Genomic DNA, 26,625 nt, shown 5'->3' on the forward strand with positions numbered 1-26,625 from the left:
CTGCTCTTAATACCAACTCGCCCTGGTCTTCATTTAAACAACTGAATCCTACTTCCATCTGCTAGGCCTGGGCCAGAGTGAACACTTCAAAAAAAAAAAAAAAAGGTTTGGCCCAGTAGCTGGTGCTGACATCTCTGCTGCTATTAACAAGCAGGGTCACGTCCAAAAAACCCTATTTCAGACACTTTCTTTTCCCTGTCCTCCTCTTTCCTCTGTTGAAAGGAGACAATGACATGAAGTACGAGGAAGTTCTTTTTCTTTCTCTCTTGCTCTCACCCCATTTCTCCTCCAAAGCCCTTTGATATAAACAGTCCATCTCTCCAACTCTCTATAAAGAGACCATCCAACCTCCCTGGGAGCTTCCAACCCAGACAATGAATTCACATTATTCTTGCACAACACTTGCTCTCTGTAGCACTGCGCTCCCAGCCGAGTCGGCTCACTTCTCATTCATTATTTCAGCCTCTTTGCTTTTCTGTCTGTCATGCATTTTCCTGGATTTCCCTGTCTCCTTCTTTTTTTTTTTTTTTTTTTTCCTGACTCCTTACTCTTTTGCATTGTTTTTAATCCCACCTTAATCTCTTTCTCGAGTGCATCAGTGCATCAAGCAAGCTTGGATGGCTCTTTCCTCATTTGTACTTAATCCAAAAATTCTGGGTAGAGGCCCAGATGAAAAGCAAGGGTCAACTGCTTTCATTGTTTTAAGCCTCACAGCAGTCCAACAAAGACACGTGCACTAAGAGAAAGAGACAGAGACAGGAGGCCCAGAATTCACTTTTGACGCACTTGTCATTTTGTCTCACTTTTTACGTCTTTCATTTTTCTATCAATGTCCCTTATCTGCCAGACTTACAACAACACAAGTCCATTTAATAGGCAGAGTGAACATCCAATCAACGATGGCCCTGGGGTGGCACTTGGGACAGGAAGAAGAGAAAAAAAAGGCAAAAGCTTGCAAGGAGTAAAAAATAGATCAAAGTGTCCGTCCCGGCCCATTCAAATGCAATCATGACCCAATCACATTGTGTTCTCGCAGCGCTTTTAAGTGAACGGGTCAGTGGTGTTTTATTGTGAGTCGGAGCTAGCCTAATGAAAGGGACAATGTGAAGATTAGCAGTGCCAGCGAGGCGGCTCAAACTTCACCCTGGCTTTAATTGCTGCAAACAAGAGGAGATGTAGAGGCAGGGCAAACAGGGGACAAAAGAGCAGGGCGGGCGCACAAGGAGGAGGTATGAAGACTGGATGATAAATGGAGGTATGGCTTTTATGGAGGTGTAGTGTGTCCATCTGGTCCAGGCTGGTGTGGGATGTGTCAAGGAATGTGTGAGTGCTGATGGGCCAGAGGGTTCAGGCACCTCATAAACCACAAATGAAAGCATATTGTAGGCTTAATTACAGAGTCTGTGTGGTGGAAAATATCTGTTCCTTGAATGTTTGGAGTTTGCACAAATCATTTAAGTTAAAGTAAAGCCTAAACATAGAGTCAATGATATCTCCAATTATGTGATTTGGGCAGCTCAGAGTTAAGTCAAGTCAGCACATTGTAAGAAATTTTGCAATTGTTCTCATTTTTTCTAATTGTTATATTGTCACAGAACTTCAATATCACTCTTATGCCCATATGTACAACACGGAGCTGGAGTCACAACATGTTTAGCTTGGATAGCATAAAGACTGGGGGCAAAGGAAAACATGTAGCCAGGTATGGCTAAAGCTGGACCGAAACGTCAAAATAACTATTGCTGGTTTTAGTATGAGTTAAAATGCTGCAATCCTTAACAAATAGCAGTTCTTGAATTCACACAGTAGACTACTTCTATGCAGCATTTTTAGCTTTGCTTAGCTTTACTAGTTGCACTACATAGCCTATGACCCGAAAACACAAAATGTTGCTTTTACATTTCTGTTCAAGCATGGGTTGAACAAACTGGGCACAATACATTAATGATTGAGTTTGGTGTTGCGTTTTCAGACTTTGAAAGGCTAGCTGTTCCCCTTGCTTCTAGACTTTAAGGTAGGTTAACTGGAACACTAGCTAACATACACTAGTTTCAATAGCAATGCCTCTGTGCAAAGCATAATGGAAATATCTAAACACTTTTTCTACCTGTGATACAGGTTCAAGATAGTTTCCTAATCCCACGGATGTCTTTTATCTGAAAAAAACATAAATTGATATCTAATATTTTCTCAGACTGAGCCAGTTACTGTCACGACCTTAGTGGTAGACTGTCCGTTTGAAAAAGGGGATTCCTGAGGTTTCTACCATTTTCTTCTCCATTATACAAACGTAGGTTTCAGCTCAAAATGCATACATCTGTGAGATCACAGGAATGCCTTTAAGGATGTAGCTTGTTTCTTCATAACAGGTAGCCTAAAAAACTATATTTCAACTTTCTCTTAAGGGCCAGGGAACATAACGAGCCTGAATCAAAAAGTAGGCTACTTAGGTTTGTGCTTAGGTCACTAATAGGGCTATAGCTAGGCGAAACCAGGCCCCCAGTTAGTGCACCAGGCTTTGAAGCCAGTTTTTATAGTGGCCAAACAGTGGAATTACAACTCATGGATGCCACTCGGCCCAAAAAGACTTTTTCCCATTGACTTATATTGGGAAAGCGACAACTGAAAACCAGTGGATAAATCTTTTTGAGTGTCACAATGCCCATGACATGACTAATTTCCCTCACAGAGTGCTTAACCAGAAGTAGCTGATTCAGTTGGCAGAAGTCTCTATTGCACCTTCTCTATGAGTCCAATGCAGCGGAAGCAGTACTGATCATCTAGCTTATTTCATACAGTGGAAAAAGAGCTTTTTTGGCTCAATGCACCACTGAGCAATTTTTATATGACTGAACAGGGTCCTGCAACAAATGCTGTATCCAGGTGTCTTAATACATTAATGGACCAAACCCTTACTGATTACAGCTCAGTAATGAACACATGAACCCAAAGTTACTGATATTTCGTTCTCATTCTCTGAAGGAATGAAAATTTCCCAAAATGTTATTTTCTAATAATTATTGACACAACACGCCAATGGGTGTGGTGACTGAGCAAAACTGGAGATAGCAGTGACCAAAACTAAAACACAAAGAAACAAAGGCAACAACATGGAAAATGTGATGAAGAAACTTCTCCTCAAGGCCACACAACCAGTTCCCCACTTGCAAACAATCATACAATTAGTGATGTTGTGAACAGCTGGACTTGTGGCCCATCTAGACCTTTTCAAGACTTCAAAGACTTTCTCTCCATAGATTCACTGTCCACAACAAGATAACAAAATTAGCTCCTGACAGGAATTACAAATGGCTAGAGAATGAGTTGATCTAGTCTTCGTAAGACTGTCCTCTCAGTTCAGTATGATGGGTGTGTTTGTCATGTGTGCTGTTGGCACTACAATAAACACTTCAGCTGAATTATGGCCTGTTTTCATGTGCTGTACCATCAGCAGTGTAACATTTCTCTCCTCTCCTGCTCTCCTCCTTTCAGCCTTCCATTCTCTTTTTTCCACTCCTCCCAACGTTCAAAGAAGTGCCTCACAAAGCATAAGAAACCGATGCTTACACTCATGGGTAATGATGTCATGTTGCAGTTCACCCATATAACCAAGGTCTGCATTGTGCAGACAACGAAGCATCAAAACAATCGGGTCAAAGGAGGACGGAGGGCTTTAAGGGCATAAAGGGATGGAGCTTGAGGTAGGGGTGGAGCAGAAAATCTGTTTTCAAAATGTCCTATCAACTTTTCAGACGATGAAAATGTTTGAGATAATTTACACTAGTTTTGGAATGTTTCACCAACCCAAGGGATGATTTTCTCAACCCATGCAGAAACCATGTAATCCACTTAAGGAGAGAGCCATGTCATCAATTTAAAGTAAAACAACAACATGACAAACCAATAAATTACTGGCAGACACTTACCAGTCCAGAGCACGTTGATATGGCTGCAGAGGAGGCCGACATGTTACGGATAAATCCCTGATACAGGCAGTTGTGAAACCCTACATCGCCCATCACCGTGGAGATGCCATCCGAGCCGAGCGTCTGCACGGTGAACCCCGGGCCGACCACAGGGGACGGACGCAAGTCCAGGTGCATGTCCTGCCCAAAGGCCGAGAGCCGGTAGTGCAGAGAAGAAGAGAGCGACCTCCTGCTGCGATGGCTTCGCCTGGTCACATCGTGGGTCAGGTATCCTCCCTCAGAGTCCACCTCCACAGGGGTTACAAACACGTAGTCTGAAGGGAAGATGGTTAAAGGGAAGTCACATGAGAGTGTGAAAATCAGAGTTATTTAGTGACTATGAATGGCATAAACACTTTCAAACATCCTGCTAAAACTCATTTTGCTTCAGTTAGTTATTTCCAACATTTTTCAGAATGTATTTGTGGAAGGAGGACTGCAAACATTTGCATTTAGCCATAACTTATATGTGGAGAGAGTGAATGACAGGGTTTCCCAAACATTCATTTATTTGTGGCAGCCCGCCATGGTTAAAACATTGGCTGCCACTTATTGATTTATATTTTTGGAGCCCCAACAAAGAGATTTACTTTAACTTTTACATTGTTTGTTCAGGGTGGAAATATCGCACAGTTATTCCACCTTGCTATTCTGTACATAAGGTAAGGTAGCGGAATGGGGAGACAGAGTTGTCCTGCCTTTAAGCTGCCACAGGAGGTAGAAACATTGCTGAACGGGCGTCTGTATAAACTGGAAAGCTGGCTGGACGGGGTCATGATGTTTGATTGGGTGTGACGTTTTGATGATGTGTTGTGTGCGCGACGCAGCACAGGAGATTTATAAAGTCGCTATGAACAGTCAGCGGCTAACTCAAAGAAGAAGAAAAGCGGGCATAAATTTTCGCAAATTAGGAAAACAATCAAATTCATTAGCTCCGTACCCTCCAAACAGAGGACAGGATCAGCCACCATTTAACAGAGATGGTAAATAATTGTTATTCACGTTATTGTTTATAAAGCGCTGGCAAGGCGTATGCCATACATCACACTAGAGGCTGACACTGTAGTATTACACGTCATGCCCATTAGGTCTCTTTTAATTCTACAATGCTACATGCAGTCACATAATTGAGCTGAATGAATCCACCGTTGTTTGGTTCTGTGTCAAAATGCAAAGGAGGCATAAAGAGTGTTGAGTCATGGGACAGATAATGAAAATGATAATGATCTGTCGATCTGGTCAGAGCTGATCAAATCAGATCAATGGATGAGAGGAGCAGCTGCTGCAGAGGCAAGTAAAAGCAAACTTTTAGGGATTTTGTTTAACTGTAACTGTGCCTGGCATTCTGCTTCTCCATCTGTGCCCAGAGTACACTCTGTGCTCTGAGAGTGTGGTGCATTGCATAACCAAATGGTACATATATTCAAGTAGTGCCCTTAATGAACAGTCCTTCTTCAAAATTAGAAAACCAATTTGCGATGGAAGATGTTTAAATCATGGCAGGCTGCCATTAATTAATTAATATGTTGATATACCTGGCTTATACATGTCATTGGAGAAGGTAAATGACACCATACTAAATGGCTTTGCATTAAAGTTTTATTGCTGTGAAACTAATGTTGGCAGATACTGTTTTACCCCTTTACAAGAAAGCTATGCTTCTTGCACTAACATCTACAAAGAATTTGCTGTTGACATTATGGATTACTGAAAAAAAGTCTGCCAGCAAACATCAGATGTGATCAAAACCATCCAATCCAGATTTAGCCTGTTATACCAAGAAATGCACCCAGAAACACAACATACATCACCAACATCTAAACAGAACTGTCAATGGGAAAAACAACCTGTCACCGAGATGAGAGGCTGGTGTTGGAGTGAAAGGTTCAGTGCTCAGCTGTTTCTCAGAGTGAAGCATTTCATATGGATCACAGATGGCTTTTAACAGAAGCCATAACACCAACACCATACATCATATGGTATAATACTTCAGAACCAGAGGTTGTGAATATAAGATGCTCTGATTTCACACAGTTGTCATGGTGTTCCAGTCAGATAAAATGCTAAAATGATTTATTTAGAAACCATTTCCACTATAAATGTGGGGACTACAACAACTTTTTAAAAATATTTTATTGTTTCTCTCTCAGTTGATAATTTGACAAAAGTCCTGCTGTATGTTCTTTGCCTAAAGCCATCAGTAGTGTGACTATGGGGAGAATCAGGATGCTTTCTTCACAACCAGAGGGAAAAAAAAGTCCACCTCCCTTTTCCCTCAGTAAATCAAAGTATGTAAATCATCCAAACTTCTTGGTTTCTCTGGGTCAAAGCAGCAGAGAGGGAATCCCTGCACTCACTGGCTGTGCTTCCAGCCAGTGCAACAGTGCTTCCTTAACTTTTGTTTTTTTAAAGTCATGAAATAAAATGCAGACATATCACCCCATATGACAAAAATATAGTAAAACTGCAATATTCAAGACCATCTAAGGGGGGGCATAGCTCCCAAAACTGAGCCTATTACTGCCACAAATCTCATTCTGTTAACATTCTCTCTACAAACGTGGAGTCGTGCCAGCTGGAAGAAACATCCAGAGATGTCAAAAGACAAGCACTCACCATGATTTAATCCGTGGCTGTCGCTGGAAGAATAGCTGGCCGTAACAGTGTGGGAGGTGTGTGAGCAGTAAATGTGCAGCGTCTGCAAAAAAAAAAAAAAAGAATCATAAATGAACAGGTAGCAACAGGTTACAAGAACTGGAAGCCAAAAGATGATAAATGGAGCTCCTCTGTTGAAACATGAGCTGTACAGGAGTTTAATTTGGGATGACAATCACTTGTCTTACTTTTCACCACAATCAGTGACCCCAACAGTGCAGACACCACTTGACATCAATCATACAGAAAAGAGACAGATGTTTGTTTGTTTTGGTCCCAAGATAGTCTGGTGCATGTGTTGGATTTAATAGTGTGTATGTTTTACGTGCCTTGATGATATTCCAGGACAAGAGGGTGGACAGGATCTGGATTGAGGTGCAGCCGACCAGCTGGATGGGTAAAGTCCATATCAGAAGAAAAAGGCAATCCATGGTGATGGCATGCAAGCGTACACCTCCCCCGTTACCTCCTCAAAGAGCGCAAAAGTAGTAATACCCTGCGGTATCGCATAATGCAATATGCACGCATTGTTAAGTTGTTCTGGTCTCCGCTTTGCTGGTTCAGGTGAAGTCGGCAGCTTGCAGCAGCCGGTGGAGCGCACAGACGCAGCGCGCACTCATGAGTGTGTCAGTGAGTGTATTGGTGTGTGAGTGCGCGGTGGGTAGCGGTGTCGGGGATCTCCGGGAGGAGCGCTGACTGAGCACTGAGCACTCTGTGAGAGGGTCGGCCTGCGGGATGTAGCACAAGTCAGCGGCCACCAGCCAATCAGCGCGCAGCATCATTTACCACGCGGAGATAAAAGAGAAGAAAAAGAGAATCTCCTCTTGGCAGCAGCGCGACTGTTGCTGCCTTTAGGTGCCGCTCGTAAATTTCTACTTTGAATGCTTTGGGGGGAGACTGTGACTCACTGGTTTTAAAATTGGTTCTGTAAACCTGAATATAAGAAAAAAAAAATACACAGTAGGCTCGTGACTGTTTAGGTTCTTTTTTTTTTTTTTGTTTTGTTTTGTTCTGTTTTGTTTTGTTTTGTTTTAAAGATAAAGAACAAAGAAATATATAGACAATACACAATCTTTTCGTCTTCATCATAAAAAGCAGGGTATCAGTGATATGAACATGGACATTGTAACAAAAGAAGAAGAAGAATTTTGGTTTTGTTTGCATTTTTTATTATTTAGTATTAATTTGCTGAAAAACTGAACTTCTTATAAAGATAGTTGAAGTTCTCTAAGGCCCCTGTCACTAATTACAGGCACAACAATGGTTTAGTCTGCCCCTTGACTAGCATTCCTCTCAAAAACAAAGCTTGAGCAGAGTGAGTTACTACTTATGCAGTAGATTTGCTTATTCTTATGCAGAAAGAAAGAAAGAAAAAAGAACGAAAGAAAGAAAGAAATTTTAAAAGGTGTGTGAGAGTGACATGGTTCGAGAGAGGAAGGACAGGGGACCCACAAAGGCCGCTCCTGTGTGGGGCACAGAATTTGGTGCTATGCCCCTGGATGTGAAACAGCTTAGTTGAAACACAATTCCGGGGTACTTTTTTAAGTCACTTGAATGCACCACCTGACCTGCGCTTAATTAATCAAACAAGGAAGACGCCACAGGCGATACTGTCTTCTATCGCCGTGTGTTTGGTTAAATCTCAGTTTTATTCTTTGATAAATTCGCCCCATTAGTGTGCACTTTCTTTTCTTAAAGGGCTGTTTATTTTAGTGCAATGTTTGTTAGTGTTTGTTGTTTTTAAATATATATATTTCGTTTTTACGCGACAATCAGGCACATCAGTTTGGCCTCATCAAGCAGCTCTCATACATCCTGTAAATCATTTAACACCTGCAGCACCCTGGATCTTCAGACAAACAGTGAGTACAAACAAAGACAGCCAGTGGGTCAATTCTACAGTGTGTGGGCAGCTCTTTCGACCCCCTTTAAATGCGGCGAGAGTTACTGGTGACTGTAAGATTAGCCTAAGATTTTACATTACACATTATTTTTCCTTACACAAAAGCCTGCAATGCTCTCTTAAAGATGAGAAGGGGAGCCTTTTCTCTTGTGACCAAGCAGTGTCCACTTTGTATTGTTTGTAATTTAACTTGAATAAAGGGACTTAACATTTCTACCATAAAGACAAGTTTGTCAGTAAAATCTGTATAGGTTATATATAATCCCAGATTTCTGTGCAACATAAATTTACAGGTTTGTCCAAAGGTACACAATCACAAGCTCTTGAATCAGCATTTGTATTACTTACATTTTACCCTTGAGGCAAATGTATGATTTGTGATATTGGGCTTAATAATTTAAATTGACTTCCATTCCTTAGCTCATTGCACATTCAAAGTTTTTTGTCTTCGATTGTTTTCTAACATTTGCAAATTTCATCTGGTTTTGAATTCTGGACAAAAAATAAAAATAAAAACACAGCGCATTGTATTATGCTAAAGTACTATAGAGCTACTTACACATCATAGTTAAAGGTAGGAATTAAATTAAAGTAAAAATTATAGCATAATTTTAAATGGGTTATACTATACATTTTAGTGCTTAGTTAATTTTGGGACTTTTTTTTTATTTTAGCTGCAGCAGACTAAAAGAAGTTCAGAGAAACTGCTCTAATCACTAGACATCATATTGCCACATTACAAATACAAATAGGGTTGGGTAATTAATTGATTTGATGTTGTGATTTGAGACTGAAAATCAAGACTTTGTTGTTATTGTGATACTGTGTATGTTGGGTTTTCCTGGTTTAAACGGCTTGTTCTAGCTGTTCTGTCATTTCCCTTCACCCACCTGATCATTAAAGCCACACTATTGATGATTATTTCTAAAAAAAATCTCATTGCGTAAATATTTTGTGAAAGCACCAGTAGTCAGCCCTACAATATAATCACAATACAGATTTAGTGTGGTCATGAAAAACCTAAAAAGAAAGTCATGAAATTTGAAAATGGCTATTTCCAGGCCTGGAATTTTTTGAAAAAGTTAGAAAAATTGTCTTAAATAATTGTATAACACAGCTGTTTATGTTCAGGCAGATCAATTTTGTCAATTTTTGCAGCTCCTAGTTGAGATGCAAATTCATGTGATGCCAGGAAAATGCAAATGTATTCTGGCCTCACTTGGATAAGTTTAAGGCACGGCATGAATCAAGGTTTGAACCCTGACAATATCTGTATTGAGGTATTAGGTCAAAGATATTGTGATATTTGATTTTCTTCATATGTCCCTGCCCTAAATACAAATAACTGTATCTGCATAAATATCAGCAAACATGGAGTATATTCACTGCGCCAAAAAAAAATCATCTACAAATGTGGAACTGTCAGTAGAAATGTTTCATCTCGGTATTACAAGTAACATTCATCACATTGGATCAATATAGCAACAGAAACAATAAGACAGTGCATGTGTGTAAAACGTGCTGAAACATGAACAAATGAGGACAAATGCACAGGATGGAAAGCAAATACAGATCTTAGCTTAATAAAAACGAGGATAAAAGCTCTTTTATGTGGGGCTTGTGAAATGCAGTCTGTTTGTATTTTCTAAAATGTACACTCACCGGTCACTTTATTAGGTACACATTGCTAGTACCCCCTTTTGCCTTCAATACTGCCTCAATTCTTTGTGGCATAGATTCAACAAGGTGCTGGAAACATCGCTCAGAGATTTTGGTCCATATTGACATGACAGCATGATGCAGTTGCTGCAGATTTATTAGCTGTACATCCGAGATGTGTATCTCTCATTACACCACATCCTAAAGGTGCTCTGTTGGATTGAAATCTGATGATTATGGAGGCCGTTTGAGTTGAGAAAACTCATTGTCATGCCTAAGAAACCGATTTGAGATGATCTGAGCTTTGTAAAGTGGTGCGTTATCCTGCTGGAAGTAGCCATCAGAAGATGGGCACACTGTGGCCATAAAGGGACTGACATGTTCAGCAGCAATACTCGGGTAGGATGTGGCATTTCAAGGATGCTCAGTTGGTTCTAAGAGATCCAAAATGTGCCAGGAAAATATCCACAACACATATTACATGACTACTAGCGGCCTGAACCATTGATACAAGGCAGGATGGATCCATGCTTTGATGTTTTTTACCATGATCATGTCTACATGCCTAAATGCATTGAGTTACTGCCATGTGATTAGCTGATTGGATGTTTGCATTAACACACAGTTGAACTGGTGTGTATGTGAGGTTTAAAATTTGGTCTGATATACAGAGACTAATGTTTCCTGCAAGCAGGGACTTTCCTGGGTCACTTCCCGTAACATATCATTGACATTTTAATTAATTCCTACCACTTGCAGCAGCGTTAAAGTCATAAAGTTAAATCTGTCATGTTAAAGAGAGAGGTTGCACACACTTCACGAGCTTGTATTGTTGAAGCCTGTGTGTAGGCCTAATTGTTGTGAACAGGTGGTCCTGCAGTGGCCTTTTCCATCCCTGTGGCTGGCAAACACCTGGATAGGTTGCTGGAATGCAGCGACAGACACACAGCTGAAGAGTACAGCCAGCTCAACACACACATATTTACACTTCACCGAGCATAATAAGGCTTCTCACAGCTCTTGCCAGCTTTTTTGGCAGAGCACAAAGCGCAGCCTGAATACAACATCACCTTAATAACCCTGTGATATTCTCATGGGGCTTATAGACGTCTGTGCTGCTTAAATGAGACTTTAGAGGTTACTTTTTGTATTATTTGTGGCATTACTCCTGCAATATTAGAATGGGTAAATTAAGACTTCTTGCTAAAATGCAATAGTATTGCAGTGTAAATCATATGCAATTATTGATTCTGATAAGGATTTTTCTCAATGCAAACCCCATTAAAGCTTAGTGAGAAGATCACCCAACACATGCCTCTCTCAAACATAAGTCCCTTTTACGGTGCCTTTTCAAGTCGAAATATCATGCCATTATGCTGTTCTGTATGTTGGGTACGATTGCAGAAAAGGGAAATAAAGTTGTCTTACCTTTAAGCTGCCACAGGAAGTGGTAACAACGCCGAAATGGTGTCTGTACAAACAGGACAGCCAGTAGGATGGGACCATGGACGGGATAGGTGTAACATTTCGACAAGGTGTTATGTGTGCGACCCACCTGTCTGTTTCATTCTGAAGTCATCAAATACTTATGTTTTGTCAGTACTTTCAAAGAAGTTTGCAACACTAAAAGGCACATTGCACATCCATGTAAAAAGCCACACAGCCAGATAGAACCAGCTGTGTTGTTATTATATGCCAACGGACGGCTAGACGGCACTAGGCACGTCCACATGATATGGGCCTGATAATGCGGCCGGACGGAAGCAGATGCTTGTGTGTGATATGTGGCAGGACAGCATCAGGTTGAAGCGCTGCCGGTAATGATGTATTATAAGGAGCATGAGTACACTGAGAGGTCGGATAGGTCCCACAAACAACTGACTTTCAAGCAGGAGACCAGTGTGCCTCTTATGCCATGACCTAACCATTTGTGGCATTGTTTCCTAATCCTAACTATCATTCCCAGCATGTGCATTTATTGATCTTGTCTAAACATAACCAAGTGCTGCTTCATCCCACCATGAGCATTTGTTGACATCACAGTAGCGGCATCCTGGACCATAAACAGCTGGCGCAAAAGAATACCTAAAACGTCATAAGTAGAGCAGTTGACCAAATAGCACTATGTGACCAGCTGGGATGTGAATGTGTTGGACCTGCCGTTGAAGATTTAAAGATCAGCAATCAGCAGTTGGTGGTAGAGGCAGGCACTTCTGTGTCACGCCCATCGTGTCTCTTTTTGTTTCTGCGATGCTGGCATGCTGTCTAAAACCACATGCTGGAGCACCATGATGCCACTGTTGTTTGATTCCGCATACAAATGCAAAGGTGGTGTAAAGAAAGGACTTTGTAGCAGCCCTGTAGTGTGATCTCTGTGTAATCTACCCAATCTATAGATATGAACCCTGGTGGGGATAGTGACACCATACACAGCCCAGACTTTGACAGCACACTGGAACAGCAGCTCTGCCAGGAAAGAGAATGATCATGTCAGACAGCCAATCCAGGAATATTCTACTGGTACCATACTGGGGCCGGTAATTTGGCCAAGCAGTGTTTAGTCTTGTTTTGGGCTGGGATGTCAGGCAAGAGTGCAAACACTTGTGCACTGTCAGTGTCACCATTGGTTAAACACTTACACAAGTTACATTACAACCAGGTGTGTGGACCACCATACACACTGACTAATTTTACATTAGTGCACACAAGCCGTTGAGCAAAAGGTAATACAAAATGGCAGGGACAATATGTATTAAAAATATTGACAGATATACATATTTACGGACTGTGATGCCATCAACTCTTGTCTCTCAATAATGAGTTAAAATGTTATACAATGTCTGTTTAATATATGTGGCATATTTCTGGGCTGTGCTAAACATTTAAAACGGGGCGGAACATGGCGAAGATCGTGTCACAAATGTCCCACTGCACTGAAAAGACTTTAGTTGACTTTAGCTTGTGAAAAATCTTTTTTGTATTAAAAGAATAATAATACAGTGGAAATTCATGTTTAATCAGGCTCTGGCTACAAACAGCTGCCATGCTTCAAGCTTGGATCAGCCTGGGACAAAAACCATATGGGTTCATGTAGGGTCAGGTCTGACTTTTGGGCCCAGTCATAGATCTAGTCAGATTAGAGGCTTTATTAGAGCCTCAGCAACCTTTTCTCAATTTAGGTGAGCCACACTCCCGAACTGAAAGTGGGACCCTCTCTTCCCCTGAATGAACCTGCTATACATCTTGTTGTAGTAACAGGCATACAGTTGCTGTAAGCGTCTCAAAAAAGCTTTGCATTCCTCACAGCATGCCAAAGCATGCAATAGACATAATCCAAGGGAAAATTTTGGCAGCAGTGTTGGATGAGGTGCTTGAGAAATACATCAATAATACATTACTTTTTACTGACTGGAAAACCATCAGCAAAAGACATTTCTTACATTACTTGATGTTATTAAGTCCAGCCTTTTCAAAGGTGCCTTCCAACAACTCCAAAGTCATTAGAGCTTTTTACACAGAGATCGTTCCAGGGGGCTTCTGCTTAGTCTCATCTTTGTGCTGCCTTTGTATTTTCACACAACCAAACAACAGCAGCATCATGCTACTTCATTGTGTGATTTTAGGTAGCATGCTGGTATTGCGGTGCAAAAGAGGCGTGACAGGGGTAATGTTAAACACAACAGCGTTATCTTCTAGTGCGACAAATACCATACACATCAGCAGCAGTTTGTAACCAATAACAATGGCACAACATGGAAATAATCATTTACCTCCTGTGTTGCGACTGGACGCGTCCTTTTGCACAGGGGGAAAAGGAACTCCCCAGAGTTAGCCACTAAAAAGGTCACACCCATGTGAAAAGGTCACACCTGTCCAACTGATGATCCCATCCTGCCGGCTGTCCAGTTTATACAAATACTGTTTTGGCACTGTTACCATCTCCCATGGCAGCCTAAAGGTGAGTCAACTATGCCCCCTCCTTTCCACTATCATACCTTATACACAGATCAGGTAGTGTCGACGGAGCTAAAGTCTCAATGTGGTGTTGCTCTCTGTCATTTTATAAAACACAAAGGCTGGTTTGGTTTTCAGGGGTAGTTTTTACAACCTAGATTGGTGTGTTCCTCCATCCTGAAAAACTAGTGAAACTGGAACTTAGTGAGGCTGTAAAAATGGTACTTTCTCTTGAGTTTAGTGTTAAACTCGTGGGTAGTAGTGGATATAATGGAGCCCATGAATAGAAGAAGGCAGTGTGTGAAAGTACTCCTTCATGATGTAAAATTAGTTTTCACAATATTATGCTTTCAACAACTTTAAATTAGATTCATCCTATTCTGACAGATGATGACTCACAATGGAACCAATCTCTTTATGGCAATAGACCTCTTTATGATTATATCATACCTCATTACAGCATCTACTTTTCATTAAGATGTAAGGTGCAATTTTGGTGGCCCTGTACTTGGCCTAAGTGTGAGCATCAGTGATTTGAGGTTGCTGGGAAATTTCCCGCACTGTACTTTGGAGGGTAATTGCACTGTCATCTGCACAGTGAGATGTAGAGTTAGAGTGAGGAAACACAACCGCACTGTTTCCGCAAGTCTTCGGTGAAGGTCCCTGAGTTGTTGTATATAAAGCTGCTCGTGTTTAACACTCAGGCTGACTACCTGATTACTCCGCTCAGGCCCACCTATTTGTTTCCATGTGCAGAGCAGAGAACACAGCGTTAATACTGGAAAGTGGAAAGACTTGTGGGCTAAGAGTTTTTTTTCTAATGTGGCTGATGTGGCTCTGGTCCTTTTTTCTTTTGGTTCTCTTCCTTTCTTCCTTTGTTGATGTGTTTCTCTCAGCATGGATACTTTTCTGAATATGTAGTTTGCATTGTTGGTGGTGGCTACAGATGTTTTTAAATCTGAACAGTGTTACACCCCAGCGGACCACAGCCCGTCGCACCATGCCACTGTGTTGACAGACGATGTGCTTATTTACGGCATGCTAAACCAACTGTCTGAAGCCCTTAGCACTCTCTCCCTCCCTCTCTCCCTTCTCATAATGTCTCTCCCCCAGATGGTTTGTTGAGTTACCAGGGCCTGTCAGGCCAGTCTGTTGTTTGTTTCCCCAAAAGCAATACAACATATCTGGTTGCAGGGGGGAATATAAGCAGTTGGGTTTTCTGGCCATGGGATGGAAATAGCTTGTTAGATTTAGAGACCACACTAAAACGAGATCAATCCCCCGAGCCTTCTGTCCTGGGAACACGGCGTGAGAGGAGTAAAGATCCCCTTTGACAAGTTTATGGTACCAAAGTAGTAGACCACAAAAATATACTCACACTGACATATTTTAATTCAGTAACATGGCACAAATACTTATTTTCAAGGTGGCTCAAAGAGCGCTTTGATGGTGGACATCTGCAAGATGTGATAAGTTACTCACTGTTCTGATCTAGCGTTTAGCGTCAAAGTACCGCAAACTCTGTTGTCTATCACAAAACAATTTTCGTGTGCAAACATAGGCCTTTTGACAGAGGTATGGGTCACTGATCATTCTTATCGTTCTTGATCATGACCGGCTGCAACACGGCCTGGTAAGGTAGTTGCATTGCTATCAACCAGAAGGCCTTACAGAGGGTGGTAAATACTGCATAGTATATCACCAGGATAAAGCTGGTATCCATGGAAGACCTGTACTCCCAGCACCATGGTGCAGGAAAAAGGCAAACAGGATCACAGACTCCAACAACCCAAGCCCCAGAGCTCAAATTATGCTTTCACGGTCTGAGTTAGGCAAATCAACTGGGGACCTTTAGTCATAGCAGTCACCATTCGATATAGTTTCACTGTTTTGTCACTAGTTGTGAAATACAACTACTAGGAAGGATCCTTTCACCTTGGCTCAGCAAGGAATCACAATCTGGGGAAACACAAAGAGGGAGACTGTAACTTTGAAACATGAATGTGGCATTTTGAGTAATGACATGAAAAATATCAAAACCTACCCTTTAAGGTTGTTGATCCCAACTTATTTTACAGACCATAGATCTTCCTTTCAACTGCGCAGACTCATACTTAATAACCCTAGCAATAATGAAAAGTAGGACCAGACAGTAATCAGTATACATACAATGAAATAATGGGAATCTTAGGTTCGACATGTAGGTTTAAATATTAATATCATCTTTTTTTCTTGTGATGGTTGAAGTGATATTTGACGTGATGTGATGTATCCCAACCTGAAGACTGAGCTACTCTCCAAATTCCCATTTCTGAAAAGACTTTGATTTTTTTTTAACTTTATTTGATTACTCATGGCAAACTGCTAAATGCAGCACCTTTAGTTTTTCTATTTTGCTGGGGACCCTCTGAAGTCATCTCAGAGTGCTCTAGGTTGACCCCAGAGCCCACCCGATGAGTCTTTGGTTTAGAGCATGGGCAGGACTGCACTTGTTCAAACACACTGGCATTACTCATCACCACTTACATGTTTCTTAATACACTGTGGCACCAAGTTACCAAAGAGACACCCTATTCTTTCAAGGTTGGGTGTTGCGCCAGCTGAGAAAGTGGATGTACTCTGTTTCTAATAAGATGTTGTGCCTATTTACTGAACAGTCAAACACTTCAGTGAAGCCTTAAGAGGAGCAAGCTGTTACCTCAGGGACATGTCAGTTTTTCCCCTGATGTCTCTCCCTCTCACTTTGCTTTTGTTTGTTTGTTTTGCCTGTCATGTGGCACTGCTTTTTCCAGCATGGCCTCCAGTATGCACATCTCCCGCTCGAGACATTGCTCCTTTTGCTGTCCCGTGCCCTCGTCCTGTATCTGGTCCTCATTTCAGACCTTATAATTTCCCTGCCGCTTGTATCTGTGGAACTTTTTGAGGTGAATTTCTGTCTCTTCGACCAGGATTATTTTTGGTTGTGTCAGCGGTTGCCACAGTGGCAGGAATCTGTTCGCCTGTCACTCATGTATCGTCCTTTGCGGCTCCTGTGTGATCTCCTTCTGCATGCAAACAGAAATATATTGAGTGTGGGCCAACCACAATGTGATACTTTGAAATTGCAATATAAAATTCCATCAAATAGGTCGAATTACTCAGATTCTGAAAATGTCTATAGGGAAGGGATGGGAAAACAATTTTATTTTTACATATTAGTTTTAGAGAGCCAAGCTCCTGATGAATGTGTGTGTCTGTTGGTACTGTGCGTCTCTGTGAGTGTGTGTCTCCAGTATTAGTCAGTGTCACTGATAGCCTCATCTTTTTCTGAGTAGCTCCTCTGCAGTCAGACCTTCTGGCATTTCTCTCTACCCCCCACCAGCATCAAAGACGTGAAATACTATAGTTCAGCTCACAGATGGTCCATCTAGATCTCTGAAACAGCATCTGTGATATCAGTCATCTACGGAGTTTAAGAGAGCACTACAGTTAAGGTTCTGTGGCTTTACAGTGAATGTCTGACCTCAGGGTCATGAAAAGGATCTGAGACTTGTACGTCCTTTTCAAGAGGAACATGGCAACTCTCCTGAAGTATATCTGTGAGAGGTAAATCATGCCAACTGACCATTTGCTAAATCCCTCTCCCAAACAGATACTGACCAATCATAGCTCAGTAATGCACATCAGGCCTGTCAAGATGTGGATTTCTCCACAAACAAAGCAATTCAGTGGTGCCAGTGATCATCTGTATTCAGAAGAGTTTGGAATTTTTTAATTTTTTTTTTTTTATTTTTATATTTTTAGCCTTTTAAAAACCCAAAACACTGGAGCAAAAGTTTAAGGACTGGATGTAACACAGTGTTTATCTGCTAAGCTGCTATGCTTAATATGCTATCTAACATATTAGGCTACCTACAGTAGGGCTGGAACCAAACAGTCAGCTATTTGAGTATTTGTTGATTGGGTAGGTATTTTGCGTTCAATTTAGGCATTAGATATTCTTTGTCTTTTTTTATTTTTTGCAGAGGATGAATGGCATTTCAGTGTTTGTGATACTGCTGCTGTGCCTGTCACACACACAGTGACGGGAATGATCATTTAACCCGACGGTTATTAATGGGTTTCCCTCACCTCCCTCATCCTCCCTCAATCCTGAAGCGCATGGTCCCTCCCTAGCTGGCGGTAATGCCTTGATTCGCATGGTCTCGCCTGCACTCACCTGATGGTGAAGTTCTGGGGTGCAAGGTGTCAACATGGTGTCTGTCCGCCAACTGAAGCTCAGATTATTCAGTGATGATCATTGGCGAAGCTCCTAAGCCTAGAAAATGGTATTTGGGACAGCCTTAACCTACAGTAGTCAGATCTGGGAAGCCCATTATTAGCTACCTCTAAAAAGGGCTGTTCACAACTGGTGAATACACTGTAGTATCCGTAACCATCATGTTGCTTTACCTCAGTCTTTTAGCATGATATGACATATAGCTATTGAGGATAAAGTACATATTAAAACTGGTAAATTAACCCAACTTATTTTGTATCAGTAAATGTATTCATTTGTGTGCTGGTTTGTTGTTAAATGTCTCCGGTTTCAGTGACCATTATGACACAAGACACACCTTTCTTGAAAGCCTGTATTTGAGAGTTTGACATCTAAAGAATATATACTTTAAGGAAATGACAGCTATAATCATCTCACACCCTACCAGCGGGAAGAAAAATGAGATGAATGCCTGTCCTTATGCTTTGTGTATGTGTGTGTTAGTGTATGCTTGTAAGGTGGGATTCCCCTACTTTCACTTTGAAGTCAAAGGGATCATTACATGAAAAGGGAGATGTCATCAGTTGTCAGCCAGGTGCCGGGACTCGGGGGAGAGCCAGAGAGACCATTTCCTATCCCATCAGCACCTGGGATTTCTGTCTTTGATGACATCACATGGGCCCATGCCAGTGAAGGTGCTAACTGCCCAGTCAGTGTGTTTGATGTGTCTAGTGTTTGTTGTTGGTAGAATAAAAACCTGCTGCTCCTGTGGAACCGGGCCAGACTATTTTCAGATTAACGTCTGAACTTTAAATTAATTTTGGAATTTGTGTGAAGTTTCTGTCAGTCACACATATTTACACACACATAGGTACACATAACACTTTTCCTTGCCCAGTGCATAGAATATGAAATAACCACCTTTTGTGAAGCAGTAATCCATAATAAAAAATGAATTTGCAGCATTTATTCACACAGCATTGATTTGACCTATCCAGTGACCTTATCCAGTTGCTCTTTTTGCCTTGGAGGCCTTTTCTTGGGGGAAATCTGAGCTTGCACACAGGAAGAGATGCATTTTATGTTTGTGGTTTGTTTGGAGTAAACACAAGAAGAACTGGGTTGTTAGAACAAGCCACCATAGCTGCAAGGAAAGAATCAAAATGAAAGAAAGAAAAGAAGGAAAAAGAAACTAACTTTGCCTTGAAACTACAACTTTATCAACAAAAAATCCACGGGATGAGCCTCTGTTTGATTGCTGGTTTCTGAAAATTAAAGTGTAAAAATGTACCAAATGACTGAAGATCAGGCCCATGGGAGATCAAGAACAAAATAAATACCTATTCTCTCTCTTTTTTTTTTTTTTTTTTATGGCTCTGCTGCTCCAGTATCGATCCAGCCAGTTTTTATTAGCCAGATAATGAGGAAAGTTGGTGGAGCACATATTTCTGACCCTCCCACCTGGCTCTGTCCTTTTATTTGTCTTGTAAAGCACTTTGTAATAATGTTTTGACAAGTGCTCAATAAATAAAGGAAAATGTAATAAAAGTAAGAAGAGTAAATCAATGTCCCCATTGATGTAGACAATGACTGTTAACTGTTAACTCCATTCTCATTCAGGTAGGTCCATTTATTATCCTAGAAACCTGAGAATAACAGTGTTTTGTTTTTTTAAACAAATCCTAATAGAGGACCTCTTTATTCGGCCACTTCTATATTAAAGATATGTTTAGTAGACTTCACTCCATCCGTTGGTAACAATATTCTATATTAGACTGTATTTAAAGTAAGAATCTGTAAATATCAAACCAGTATGAACACTGTCATTCAGCATGTCAAATTCACTCCACTGAGAACATATATATTCCAGTTTTATTTTTATTTTTTTCAATAGTCATGGTGCCTGGATGTCAAATTCAAAGAAGATGCAGGTTTTAAGTGTATATGAAAACATGTTCTCACTCCCAATTCAACAAATACCTCAGACTGGTCAGTGGCCCTGTGATTCAAACCATAACACTCACATGATCTCTCTAGTGTCAGTTTTGGTCTTGTCAGTTTCTGTGTCAATTTCCACTTCTTATTTGCTACAGTTTCTTTTAAAAAATAACTTCCATCTTCACAGAAAACACTTTTGGGGAACAAAAGTACTTGTTTAATCTTTTTTAAAAAAGACCTAAGTTAGGTTCAAGTAACTATGGAAAAGCCCTGACATTTCAAGCTGACAGTTGGGTCATTGGTGGTGTGTCCCGCAGCGTTTGCCCTCGTGCAACTTTTTGGCCGGGACATGGGCAATGTGCTGCGACACATCAGGGGCACCTGTGGTTCAGGAGATAGAGTGGGTTGTCTACTAATTGGAAGGTTGGCTTTTCGATCCCCGGCTCCTCTACCTCGAATGTTGAAGTATCATTGGACAACATCTGAACCCCAGATTGCCCCTGATGGCCGTTCCATCTTTGTGTTTATGTATATAAATGTTTAAAATATGAGTAGCAGGTGGCACCTTGTACGGTAGCCTCAGCCAGCCGTGTATGAATGTGTGTGAATGGATGAATGTGACTTAGAATGTAAAAGCGCTTGGATGGGTCAGACGAAAAGCGCTATACTGGTGCAAGTCTATTTAGCATGCCAGTTCATTCTACTCTGCTAGATCTTTGATGTCACATGTATCTGCTTAGCCTCTGTACAGATACCTTAGGGTGCCTTGTGTGCAAAGGGCCACTGACCATTTGATGCTTTGGCAATGAGAACAGGTTGTGTATACAGTCGGGCAATATTCAGTCAAAAAGATCTGCTGAGGTTGTCATATTTTACTCCATCAATATTTTTTTTTAACTGAATTTAACTAAATGATCTGCTTTAGCTGCACTAAATGATCAAAATACAACAAATATCATACTGTTTACCAGTCTGAGTTTGGTGCTGACACTCACTACCTGCTAAAAGAAAAGTATGCATTAAATTTAACAATACAGCACTGTCTTAGAAGATGGCTTTTTTTCATATTATTAATATCATTTAATTTAAATAGCCTGCACTGCTCAAAATGTATACTTCTCCATCCCTGGCTTAGATGTAGCTTGATCTTGTCCAGTGGCCAAGCATAGGAAGTTTCCAAGCGTTGTGATGAGGGCTGGGCAGAAAGATGACTGGGCGATGTTTTAATACGCTGTTTAATTCCCATTAGATACGGTCTGGTGCTGCCCTGGGGTTTCACTGTATGTGGCAGGCTTCCCACACACACACACACACCACAAAACACACAAAAGTCCACACTCCTTTTACAGATCTGATGCTATGTTATTGCGAGAAATCTCCCTGATCTGTATCAAAGGGGTTTCTTCTTGTAGAGTTGTTGTGATGAGGCTGCAGCTCAGTAAATCAGCCACAGCAAACAAACCACATCAAAGACCAGAGACGTGTTTCATTTACAGAGTGAGAAAAAGCAGTCACAGTACACTAAATCACATATTTGCTAATATTTTGTGCATGTTAATGTGTGTTGATGGACCCTATTGTCCTGCAATGCAATGCACAACAATAATAGAGGAATTACTCACAGCTGAAAAAAATCAAAATACATTTTTGAAAGTGCTGAGAGTGCCAGCAACATACTTTTACATGAAAAATAAAGCATTAAATCTTGGAGGAAGCATTTGTCTTTGCTTGCTTAAATCACCAGTATATTCTTTGTCACAATTTGTCTTCTCTGTAAACACCAAAGTACGTTCCTTCAAATACAAGATGCAAAAATTGTTTAATATAAAAATTAGTAGACAATACATACAGCATAGTATTTAAATGTACAGAGACATATTTGGTGTGCACATAAGAATCGGGGGTTTTGTGGTTATTTGACAACTGTCTCATGCTGGTTGCACTAATTGTAGATCTGCAGACCTGCCATACATTATTGTGGCTCTCTCTCAGTGCACAGCATCACTTCAATTATAGACTGCAGATAGAACAGATACCTGCTGTCTTCAGATGGCTTTAAAGGCCCAGACACACCAAGCCGACAGTCGACTAGTGGTCAATTTAGTGCAGTCAGTGAGCATTTGTGATCCTAGTCTTTGTTGTGTGTCCCACAATGTTGGCTCTTTTTCTTGTGTGTGTTTGTTTTTTTGTTTTGTTTTTTGCTGATTCGGCATATTAAACCTGCGTTGGAGATGACAGAGCCCGTTGCTGAATAAAGTTGCTCCTGATATTTTGTGTTGTTCCTCACGGGCGCATGGTAAATATTGCTTTACAGTCAGCTTCCGTCGCCCCCAGTTCTTTGATATTGGTTTGGGTGTCTTAGCCTTATGAGACTCAAGAAAGTATATGTTTTAGATTCAATATATATATTACCTCTAGAAAACATCAGTGTTGATATTTTAGTCCTGTCTTTTAGAAATTAAATTTATAAAACTCATTTGACACGGAAAATACATTTTGAGGGACACATAATGCCAAGTGAATGACATTTTCTATTAAAGTTAGTAGGAAATGCTGCTTTTTAACATACCCAGCAAGTCACAAAAACGATAAGTCTCTTCACAACATGATGTCATTTGATTTTACCTTTTTTTGCGTCCCCAATGTTAAACGCGAGTCAGTGCCTGTGGTCTCCTAGTGGCAGGGAGTGAGGCGGAGGAACTGTAGAGTGCGCTGTGCTAGCTCTCTGAAAATGCACATCCCGTGCGCAGGAATGAAGCAAAACGTGGTAGTGATTTAATGAAACTGAAGTAACAAATTGAACCACTTTGTTACACACATATAACAGTGCATTGCCTCCATATTTGTTTATCTCTGTATGGCCACTCTCGGGCTCAATATTTGTGTGTAGAACTGTGTGGAAAAAAAGAAGGAGGTTTTTGGACAAGAGTCAATCCAGAGGTGTGCGTCATTATCTTTTTTAGTGATCATGTTAAGTCTGGATTGGGGATGCAAAGAGAAGAACTACTTACGAACTACTTTGGCTTAGGCATACTGAGCTCCTACACAGTCAACAGAGCAATGTAGTAGAAGTATGGAAGTACATTAATGACATCATTTCTGCACAGCAGTGATGTTGACTTCTTTTTAAACTTGACTTTAAAGATTTCCTGTTGAACTCTTTCAGGCTTACCCAGGATTAAAATCTGTTGTTTCAGAAATACCCTCTTGCACACCATGTTTTTTTTATCCATTCTCCAGTTACACTCCGGTGTCATCAATACAGTATTCAGTACACAATGTATATATCAACTTTAAAAGGTTTGTGAGATTGTGCTCAACCACAAAAACCACTGACTGACTCACTGTTTTCCTCTGGAGAGAAAAGCATCCCTGGACTTGTAAAATTATTTGATGTGTACTGTGCTGATATTTGACGTGAGGATTTGATCCACAGTGTCATGGGCACAGATTTTGCAGTTTGTTATTTTTGGATGACAAAAACTGCAGAATGCTTACCATCTCAAAACATTTCATGCTAAACAAGGTGTTCCTGGCAGCAAACCCCAAGCTCTGATTTTTGCCTCTATTAGATCACATAGAGATAAACATCTACTCAAAGATGAAGCTGGCACAGGTGGATACTCTGTCAAGAGACGACTCAGTAGTGAATTTGGCCAAGTATTATGTCAGTGATGAATAGGGTGACAGTGAAGCTGAAAGATATAAACTGTGCCAATGAAAGAAAACCTAAGTATCTGTCAACGGCTCCCCTCATACACTTTCCAGTGAAAATAGGAAGCCCTTAATAAGCCCTTATTGGAGCAAAATATTTACAAGGCTGACTATGGGGGTAATCTTTTGATATCTTAATGATCCTCAAGAAGAGGGCAAGCCTGAGCTGGAGGTAAGAGGAGGCAGATTTGGTGGAAGAAGCTGCTCAGAATCAGAGTTTGTCCCAGAAAGAAAAATGTTGAAATTGGACAGTCGACTCACTCTGTTTATCCATCAGACAATACAGGATTAAGACCTGTGTGTGCACGCTTGTATTCATGTAAAGAAACTCTTAGATGCCTGCGTGTGTGTGTGTGTCTGTTTGCGTGCGTGTGTGTGTGTGTAAGACAGAAAGTGGTTATCTGCATGTGCACATATTGTGTGAGTCGAGCAGCATTACCTCACTCCATTTCCCCCAGGAACTGCAGGTAGAGAATAACAGAGGGCGTTTGTTTTGTGTCACCCGGCGCCCAGGCGGCCTCAGATACCTGCTTAATGGCTTTACACAGACAGAGTTACAGGCTTCAGGTGACAGGTGATAAAAAGAGCCAATGTTTGGGAAAACCTCCCAGTCAGCACTATTCCATTCATATATAGGACCTTTTCAGAAGACAGCTTTCTTTTTTTTGTGTTTTTTTTTTTTTTTTACCTGCCTCCTGTTAATGGCAGCGGGGACAGCTGACAGGAGAAGCCTTCCGGTCACAGTGCAACACAGTATCTACCTGAGCATCGCTTACAACAACTCAGCTTGTGAGAAGCATGCTGACATCCACCAAAGAGGAAATGAAATCAAACCTCTTGCCTTGAGTCAGGAAAGTGTGGTATTAGTCTTTCAATCTGGAACGTTTTTGCTCCAACACTTTTCAGGTGTCTTTTGAACAGTGAGCATTCATCTAGCATTGATACTCTATCCAAATAATGTTTGGAACATAGTGATTATGAAAAAACGGTTAGGTTGGAGGCTTGTACAGTTTCCAGACTTCAAGCTGATCAGGGTGTTATCAGTGGTGGAGAGATTTACCAAATTTTAACAGCCATCTTACAATCTTACATTAATGCTAAATAGACTAAAGAGAAGATTTGGGGTAAACGACTTTTATAGACAAAATTACTCTCTCAGTTTGCAGGCATGAGAGCAAGTTTGAGAGGGGGGATGACACGCAGCAAAGGGTTGAGGTCGAAATCAAACCTGCAGCTGCTGGGGCGAGGACACAACCTGTGTACGTGGAGCACTGGCTCTAACCACCAAGCCACGAGGAGCTCCGGCCTGATGACATTCTGTAGTCTCTTTCAGCCACTTGTTAGCAACTGCTTTTTTTAGGGCACATTAAGTCTCCATAATTTACAAGTCAGGCATCTACTGATGCATTTTATGTCACTGAACAAAACATGAAAGTCTCCTCAGCTTGTGTTAACCATAGACCTCATTTCAGACATCTAATCAAAAACCCACTTAAAAAACTCACTGACTTCAAGATGACGGAACTGTGAGTGCTGAAATGCGAACTCATCTGCCTGTTTTAGGTCTTATTCCTGCACAACTCTATATGAAACACTATAATGGGGGCATCGACTAGCCAATAAATGCAAGAGACAGAATGTTTTTATGACAGCTCATTACTTGTTAAACAGATAGAATTCCAACCAGTTGCAGCTTTACTTTGTATTAAGTGCTAATTAGCAATTAGCAAACTCACTAAAAGAAGACAGCAAACATGGTAAAAATTGTACCTGCTAAAACTCAATGTTATCATTATAAATGTGAGGCTTTTAGTGTGCTGATGTTCAAAGCAAAACTAGCACAGTACATTTCTTTAATTAAAAAACTTTGCAGTCAGTTTAGTGTAGACCATGTTCCAGTTGTTTTCTGGCCTGATATCCACATTGCTAATCACATAGACTGTAACTAGATAGAATGAAATAGATTCCGTGTCTACGTCTCTTTCCTTTCATCATTATTGTAATTCAGTTGTTGTTTATGACATCGATTGCACGTCTGTCCTTCCTGGAAGAGGGATTCCTCATCATCCTCTGCGGCTCATCCTGAGGTTTCTTCCATTTTTTTCCCCCCTGTTTCAGGAGTCCTTTTTCCTTTGGCGATGTGAGGGTCTAAGGGCAGAGGGATGTTGTACCTCTGAGGCAGACCGTGTTTTGTGTTAATGGGCTTGATAAATAAAATTGACTTGACTTGACTACTTAAAGATCCCATAAAGCAGTGTTGTAACAGACACATTCTTATATTGTTTCTTTGCAATGATGATTACAAATATGGTAATGGCATAATGCAAAGTTTTGCCTGCTGCAGTGGGTCATACCTTCCAAGTCTCGTGTGCATACAACACTTGTTTCAGTATCCTTTGTAGAAATCTCATAGCTGTGAAATGAAAATTTTTGGGATTAATTACAGTGTGAAAGAAAATACAGACATGTTTGTTATTTTCCCGTGGATCCTTATCCTGAATTTATATTGTGCGCTCCTGACAGCGTTGTTTGCGGAATGCATTGATTGATGGTAGGCAAAACAGCAGCAGAATATTTTCCATTGTTTGGACTGGAGGTGT

General features: G+C 40.9%; 1 protein-coding gene and 1 long non-coding RNA gene across 4 annotated transcripts in view; one reads left to right on the top strand and one right to left on the bottom strand.

Annotated features, from left to right (window-relative positions):
- adamts18 (ADAM metallopeptidase with thrombospondin type 1 motif, 18) overlaps window positions 1-7,315 on the bottom strand; it is a 77,349-nt gene extending 70,034 nt beyond the window's left edge. The window contains exons 1-3 of one of the 2 annotated variants that reach the window (XM_042489163.2): window positions 6,950-7,315; window positions 6,582-6,663; window positions 3,927-4,240 (exon numbers count right to left, since the gene is read on the bottom strand). In XM_042489163.2, the coding sequence (XP_042345097.2) occupies window positions 3,927-4,240; window positions 6,582-6,663; window positions 6,950-7,051 (498 nt within the window). In that variant the 5' untranslated portion in view covers window positions 7,052-7,315. Of the gene's footprint in view, window positions 1-3,926; window positions 4,241-6,581; window positions 6,664-6,949 lie in introns of those variants that run through there. The other variant, XM_088080972.1, reaches the window with a different exon arrangement.
- Window positions 7,316-8,203: 888 nt separating this feature from the next.
- Window positions 8,204-26,625, top strand: part of LOC148190464 (uncharacterized) — a 46,816-nt gene continuing 28,394 nt past the window's right edge. For both annotated transcript variants that reach the window (XR_015777514.1, XR_015777513.1), the window contains exon 1: window positions 8,204-8,482. This is a non-coding gene — a long non-coding RNA (uncharacterized LOC148190464). The remainder of the gene's footprint in view (window positions 8,483-26,625) is intronic.

The sequence above is a fragment of the Plectropomus leopardus genome, chromosome 1 (genome assembly GCF_026936395.1).
Source record: "Plectropomus leopardus strain MGB_pleo_1.0 chromosome 1, ASM2693639v1, whole genome shotgun sequence".
NCBI lineage: Eukaryota > Metazoa > Chordata > Actinopteri > Perciformes > Serranidae > Plectropomus > Plectropomus leopardus.